Consider the following 7,580-nt stretch of genomic DNA (forward strand, 5'->3'; position numbering starts at 1 on the left):
AAGTTCTTCCTGCAAAGCAGACGCATCTTAACATTTTGGGGGCTCACTATTTGCTCTGTATCCTGTAAAATGACTTCTGGTATCTTCTATTTGTTTTGCCGTTAGTCCTCCAACACGGCGGCGCGACACCGTAACTAACCCCGTGAATCTACGGCAACCAAACATTCATGACACCAGAAACACACTGCTCTCTAATGTCACAATCACCAGACTCAAGACTACATTTTAAATTCTCTTTGTTTGAATAATACAAGAGCATTTGCAGCAGTATTTTGATATTGAAATAAACGGCCTTAAAAAAACGATCTCAATACACAATTTGCAAAAGTAAATGTGATGAGTTGGAGCCAATACTGGTTTTCAGAGCATATAAAAGCTTCTGTCCAACTTTTCTCTTCAATGCTTCATGATTACCCGTCTCTCTCTCTGTGGTCATTATTTAAGCACCAACTTTCCATACGAATGAATTGCTACAGAGCGCCGTTGCTTTATTCCTCCACCGTGATGTCGGTCACCCCGTGAACCTGCGTGAGCTGCTTGCAGTCCAATGAGGCCAGTAATTTCCTCGGTCCAGGCAGGGAGGGGACGAGGTGCTCAGTCAGAGACACGGATGCATGACTGCCAATATCTCTGAGGACAGGACAGGAAATGACAGACAGAGTTAAAACAGACAGACAGAGTTAAAAAAGAAAGTTAAAATAAAAGTATCCCCCCCCCCCCGCCACTCACCCATAATGAATCTTTTTAGCAGTTAGGAGGCCCAGTCCTTCCACGTGGAATATCACCGCTTTCAGCACCTGTGCTAGTGGGTTAGTAAAAGAAATCTCGACCGCCATTTTTTCTCCTACCACTGCCTTCCCGATTGGCTGTGAAGAAGAAGAAGAATAACCCAAATCAGATCAGAATTTATGTCTTAATCTTCATTACCAGTAATATGTGAGGATTTGTTTGGCCCACCTTCATGATGAGGTCTGGGGTCCTGAGGCGGAAAGTGAACTGAGTGGCGAGGACCTGCTGCGTTTCTTTGACCCGGCCTGACAGCGTCAGCATCAGGGCCGCTTGGTCGACCAGCTGGTCCTTGTAGTCTTTGTACTCCAGGCTCCATTTCAAAAAACGTACTGTAGACCAGAGATAGTATTTACATATTTACAACATTGCAGGTTTTTAGATTTATAGTATTGTACAGAGTAAAATGATTTAATTATATATTTTTGCTTTCTTGCCGAGAGTTACATGACAATACCAATTCCACTCTCATTTCTGCCTGGTAAATAGCTACGTAGCTTAGCATAAAAACTGCAGGACAGGGGGAAACAGCTAGCCTGGTCCTGTCCAAATGTAACAACATCAGCCAACCTGCACCTCCAACGCTCACTAATTGTAATTTTCTTGTTTGTTTTAACCATATAAAAAAAAATTGTTCCAAAGAAAATGCTTTAGAGGGCTGGTACTGTAAGGGCTGTTTCCAGTCTTTGTGCAAAGCTAAGCTAACATACAATCATATATCATATTAAGTGCAAAATGTGTAATTTTCTGCTGCTCTCAATCGAAACAATGACAGAAGACTTCAGAGTTTGGTGACATCGTGAAGCAGCGTGGGATCATGGGAGTTGTTGTCTTCATTGCAGTCAGCTTCTCCCATTAGGATTTCTTCAGTGTTCATCAAGATTTTTACCATTTTCCACTCACCTTCGTTGGGCCGCAGGTCCAGTTCCGTCTTGTCCTTCCTGACGGTGGCCTTGTGGACGCCGGTGTAGTATATGACATCCACCTGGCCGTGGAGGATGAACATACGTTGCTCTGAGCTGTCGTTGCGCAACGTGATAGTCAGCTCTGCGTCTCTCCCCATTTTCGGCCCTTCGCCGTCCATGGTCACTTCCACGGACACATCCTCCGCCGTGGGAGAGGAGTAGGCCTCTGCTTTGGAGCCATAGCTACACGCTGTCTCCACTGCAATGCGTTCCTTCACAGACCCTGAGAAAGACCAGAACTGTTGAGTTAATTCAATAAAGTACGAACACCATTTTTGAGTGCATGTGATCTCCGTTGGCGTGACGATACCTTCAGTGTATTTGTAAAGGTCTGTGATATCATTGCGTTCATCGGTGCCAACAGCCTTCGTGCTGATGAAGCGGCCCATCAATTTCTTCTCACTGTAGATCTGACTGAAGGTCCCATCTAAGTTCCTCTGCCAGTAGATTTTATCGCTGTTCACCTGAGAGAGAGAGAGAGAGAGAGAGAGAGAGAGTTAGAAAACAAAGCCCTGAACAGATGGGAAATGCCACGCATCGTTTGATGAAGGCCATACGGCTCATGATTAGCACACAGCACACGCCGAATCTGTCAACACAAAACCACCGAAAGATCTGTTCACTCCCGTAGGTCAAAATATGTGAGGAAGAAACTGACTTTTTGAGTGTTTTTCTCCTGTTGGGACCCTTATTTTCAAGTCCTGCAACTTTTATGTACAGAGTTTCTGGAGGGCTCTTTTAAGCAGTAGGCGAATTTTGAGGGCGGGGGGGGACGAAGGCGGATTTTGCAAGTCTTGCAACTTTTATGGGGGACGGGGGGGGGGCTTTCCCCTTTATCCCCTCTCCATTCCTCAGCAGAGAGAGTGCAGGAGCAGAGGGGTTCCAGATGTGCTGCAGGGAAGTGAAGGAGACTTTGGTTGTAACGTTGGTAAACCCATATGAACGACCTGCTCAGGTCCGCAGAGCCCTGAAGCTACACAGAGCGCTGATCGGTTGTTTATGCAAATGTAATTAATATTGAATGTATCACATGTCCAATTTGCAACAATTCGCTAAAGCATTCAGTGGGGTCCCAGAAAAACACCCACCAAAGTGTGAAGTAGATCGGATCAGCGGTTCTTGAGATATGCGAAGGACACATACTGACATCTGTGTGTGTCTAACTGTGCTGTGTGTTGATAAATCCAAGTGAGAAGCAGCAACGTGTAGTCGTGGAGGAGCGAGTGGACCATAGAGACAAACTGCTGCCTGTAGCGTTCCTATTATATTTTATTGTGCTGCTGAAGATGCACCCCCAGACCAAGGAGGCTGTGTCCCTCTCTGGATGTCCGTGGGGAGGTGTTTGTGTGTGTGTGTTTTGAGTTGATGCTCCCAATTTAAAGTTAAACTCAATATTCCACAAACCTCGGCGAACACAAACGGACAGTCGTGTTTGAGGAAGACCTGACCGCTGCGGACGGCGGCGAGAGAAGCAGGGCCGCAGCAGTAGCTTCCCTGGCTGGTCTCCTGAGGAGTGGCGTCGACAGCTTGCCAGCCTCCGTAGCCTGGAGGCAAGTCTGGACGAGCCATCCAGCAGTCGTTCCACACGTGGAAGTTCCTTTTGGGAGGGAGAGACTGCAAGGTCAGGCTTAATGAACCAGAGAGCGAAAAACAAAAGGTCGGCATCACAATGATGACATCAGGACGAACCAGATGGAGTCTGCGTTGAGGTGGTCTATAGGGTCCAGGTTCTCGTCCAGGTATACGTCCGTTGTCAAGGACACGTCCGTGTCGTGAGCTGAGCTGAAGTTGGTCACAGTTCGACAGGGAACTCCTAAACACCGTAAAACTGGAGAGAAAACAGAGCGATGAGGGGTCAGAGGTCAGTGTCTGTGAGACATTTAATGGTCAAACACCTTCAGTGTAAAATCAATACACAGGAGAAAGAAAAACTAATACTTCATTATAACCCTCTTTGTTAAATGGTATATTGACTGTTAATCAAACTATAGCTTATACATATTAATCTACTGTTAAACAATGAAAGGATATTAAAACCCGTTGGGCCCTAGCCCTATTTTTAGGCCTCTGCTCGAAAATTGCATACCCATCCTAAAAAGACTGTAATTCTGTAACTACAACCTCTATTTTAATACTTTTGATGTTATAATACAGGCAACACTTGTGAGGTTTGTTCAGATGTGTAAATATTGTGTATATGTTACTGGTCAATAGCAAATAAAGATGGCACATAGCTCAAATTGAAAAGTTTCAGGTTTTCCTGAAAAAACCCCACTGAAAGCATGATTATCCCTTTTGAATGGTGCTAACGAACGTTTAAACCTCCCCCAAATTATAGCACACCATGTCAGCAGTCTCTCTGCAAATTTTGGCTTTGATAAAGTGAAGCGAAAAAAAGTTCGAGGTTTTAGTACAGAGAGGTCAGGCGAGGTCGAGGAAAATTGTCATTTTGGAACCAGCTGTTCCATTGTAGTTTTATATACAATATATTGCACTTGTTTTATCACCAATAGTGTTCAATCTATCCAAATACAGCAGTTTGGCATCATTTTGAGAGCAAAAATCCAATCCGAGGCTGTAAACCATGGATCCATTCTTGTCTGACTGCAGTTGGACTGTGACTATGCGAGGCTTTCTCAGCCTACAATTGGTCAATTTCAGACTATGACACCTCGTTCGACGTGTCAGAGTCTCAAGAAGACGGTGGTCTTCTGCTCAAGGTACGAAGCATTTATGATTATTAGCGGTGGAGCGGCTTGTTTGTGTTTTGTTTGTATCTTTGTAATTGTTTCACTGGGGGGGCTCTTGGTTGAGGAAGGTTAAATAATGTTTTTAATTATTAATATCTAATTATTAGCTATATTTTATTATTAGTTTGTGTAATATGAAATAATAATTTAATAAATTAAGTATCATAGCAGATTAAAGGCAATAACATTAGTACACTATTAGCAGTTTACCATTATTATATTTTAACAGTTTATTGCTGCACACATGACCATCACTGACCTGTCGTGAATACACCAGCAAAGACCCAGCACTGGCCGTACTTCACGGGGCTGCCGTTGTTTTTAATGTATTCTTTCAGGATTTCCACACTTCCACTCCAGACGGTTGGGCTGTTTCCACCTGAATAGTCTCCTGACCAGTTCCCCTCCACGACTCCACTGTCACCAGGGGAGTTGATCTAGACAAATCAAGAATGTGGATTATTACACTTCAGAGTTTTAAGTTATGAACTCAGTTCCCCGAAAAGTAGAAACCCGGCCCCTGCGGCACGGCTTTAATAACATCTACCTTTAGTTAATAACATACATATTTCACTCTCAATTACATTCAATAAAGCCCATGAAACAATTGATTATGTGTATTTGTATGACAGGTGGGTGCTTTGAGCTAAATGCTTACAACCGCAGGCCTAACATCAGAGTCAGAAATACTTAATTGATCTCCGGGGAGGAAATTGTGTAACACTACAGTTTCTTTTTTAGGAATAAAATCTATATAGAAATAAGTACATAAAATGTGTGCTTTGTACTACGATACTATAGCATGCTCACAGTGACAATGCTAACATGCTGATGTTTAACAGGTAATGTTCACAATCTTAGTGTGCATATTATCCTGCTAATATTTGCTAATTAGCGCTAAACACAACACTCAAAGTATTGGAAAAATTAGAAAATGTTGATGTGATGATGGTGGATTACTACAGTTCATCATTGGGGGAATGTTTGTACAAAATTCATGGTACCAATCAAGATCAATAGGATTCCTCCTCTGGGGACAATGAATGTCGGTACAAAATGTCATGGCGATCCAGCCGGTAGTTGCCAATAGGTGTTGACATTATGGCACAGAACAGGGTTTCCACTGCGTACCAGCACATTAGAGAAACACAAAGGTCGGCTGATCAGGCGTGGAACAATAGTCTCACCATGGCTGAGATGACTCGCACCACATTAATGGGGTCTCCCCACCCAGACCGAGGAGTTCCACTCTTCTCCAGGACAAAGACACAGGCAGCAAGAATCCCGACATCAAACTGAAACCAGAACAGAGGAAACGGTCAGTTTCTGCCGCTCGGTCTGTCCACCAAACACGGAGCGATCAAACAGCCCACTCACCTGTCCGTGGCTCCACGTCCGCACTCCAATTTGATTGGACGTGCCGTAGTAGATCCGTCCGATGTCATTCAGGACGTATTCCTGCCTCTCGTCTTCAGAATCCAGGAACACTGTGTCATCTGATGGAGAACAAGTGAGAACATTTTCTCCCATCTGACACAACAAACATTTGTACTATTGTGGTGGGTGTTTGCATACTTTTACTGAGAACCTCAGTACTGTATTTGAGACGCTTTGAATGTCTAATCTTGTGTGTATTGGAGGGGGAAGGTTGAGTTTTGTACTATTCTAATAACTGATCTTCTTGTAATGTCTATTTTTACCTCACAATTTTTTTTTACCGACCTGCCCATGAGTACGGGTGGAAAATATTAATTTGCTAAAAACTCGGTACATTACATCTCTCTTTTTCCATATAAAAGGTTAATTGTGCATCGTCACTGTTGAAAGAAAGAACATAACATCTGAAAAATGAGAAATAACTTAACATTACAATTGTATGGATTTTATTTGTGTTAATTGCAGATTTTATGTCTGCACTTCACAATACAAAATTCCTGTATCGAGTGTCCATTTGTTAAAATTGTATTTCTCAGGTTTTCTGGGAAAAACGTAAGAATTCCTGTTACAACTTTTGTTTAAGCAAAAGTAAAGAGAAAAGTCTTGTTGAAGCGCACCTCCGCCTCCTTCACAATTCCTCTGAAATGATGGTGAACACTGTTCTGGCCTTTTCGAGATGAAACGCTAGTCAGATTATCAAGGGACCTAAAAGTGATGCTTTTAGGTTTTTCAGAGGGTATGGCAAAACATTTATTGTTCTTTTTGTGGGATTTTTCTTAAATGATTGATGCATGTAGCATTTCAGGGATCCATTTGCAGAAAAGGAATAAAATATTCATAACTATGTATTAGCGTATAATCACCTGAAACTAAGAATTGTTGTGTTTTCGTTAGAATGAGACCTTCATATCTAAATAGGGAGCGGGTCTTCACACAGTCCGCCTTGTTTCTGTGGTAACCAGAGCAGCAGAATGCAAAACTGTGGTACCACCAGCCACTGTCTGACTTCCGCTGCTCCTAAAGTAGTGTTGGTATGAGAAGGCCATCCTTAAATGACTGCATCGTCTGGTGTTTCTTTTATTTTGACCACCCCCTGAATATGAACCAGATATATCAACCTTATATGTGTCCTATTTTTAACTCCAGTGTTTACCTTCACACCAGGGGTTGAACAACATGTAGATGTCATTAGCCGGGTCATGTGTGGAGACAGCCTGGCCGTTTGCACAAGTCGTTTCCACGGTGAGTTGATATCGGCCGATGACGGCCGTCGGGGGAGAATTCACCGACAGCATTATCTTCTTGTCATCCTGTCTCACAACGGCAGCCTCCCAACGATCGTCCTTCACCTCCTCCACCAGAGGGATGATCACATGGGTTCTCTTTGACACCGTTGGCAGCGGCCCTGCGGAGGTGAGAGGACACACGTGTGAAGGAATATAGCACTTGGAAGCTATTCTTCATTCTCAAACAAGAGAAGAAGCACCACACAGTTCATGAATTCAATCGCCTGGTTTCTTTTTTCACCCTCCCTTAATATGAGCCACACCTGCATTCCTATCTTGTTGGGATATGTTTGAAAAAATAGAAAACAAAACAAGAATGTAATGTCCTGACAAGGTACACACACACACACACACAC

At 43.3% G+C, this 7,580-nt stretch overlaps 1 protein-coding gene across 1 annotated transcript; it reads right to left on the reverse strand.

The window, feature by feature from the left end:
- Positions 1-219: 219 nt before the first annotated feature.
- Positions 220-7,396, reverse strand: LOC116378147 (protein-glutamine gamma-glutamyltransferase K-like; the record flags this gene model as incomplete). Its single annotated transcript, XM_031839960.1, has 11 exons — positions 220-630; positions 730-866; positions 958-1,118; positions 1,690-1,974; positions 2,062-2,215; positions 3,156-3,348; positions 3,441-3,579; positions 4,761-4,938; positions 5,689-5,796; positions 5,879-5,997; positions 7,092-7,396. Coding segments are annotated over 11 exons (1,921 nt in total), but the record flags the coding sequence as incomplete, so codon positions are not given.
- Between the last annotated feature and the right edge of the window lie 184 nt (positions 7,397-7,580).

This window comes from Anarrhichthys ocellatus, unplaced genomic scaffold (genome assembly GCF_004355925.1).
Source record: "Anarrhichthys ocellatus isolate YVR2014 unplaced genomic scaffold, GSC_Weel_1.0 scaffold2112, whole genome shotgun sequence".
Taxonomy (NCBI): Eukaryota; Metazoa; Chordata; class Actinopteri; order Perciformes; family Anarhichadidae; genus Anarrhichthys; species Anarrhichthys ocellatus.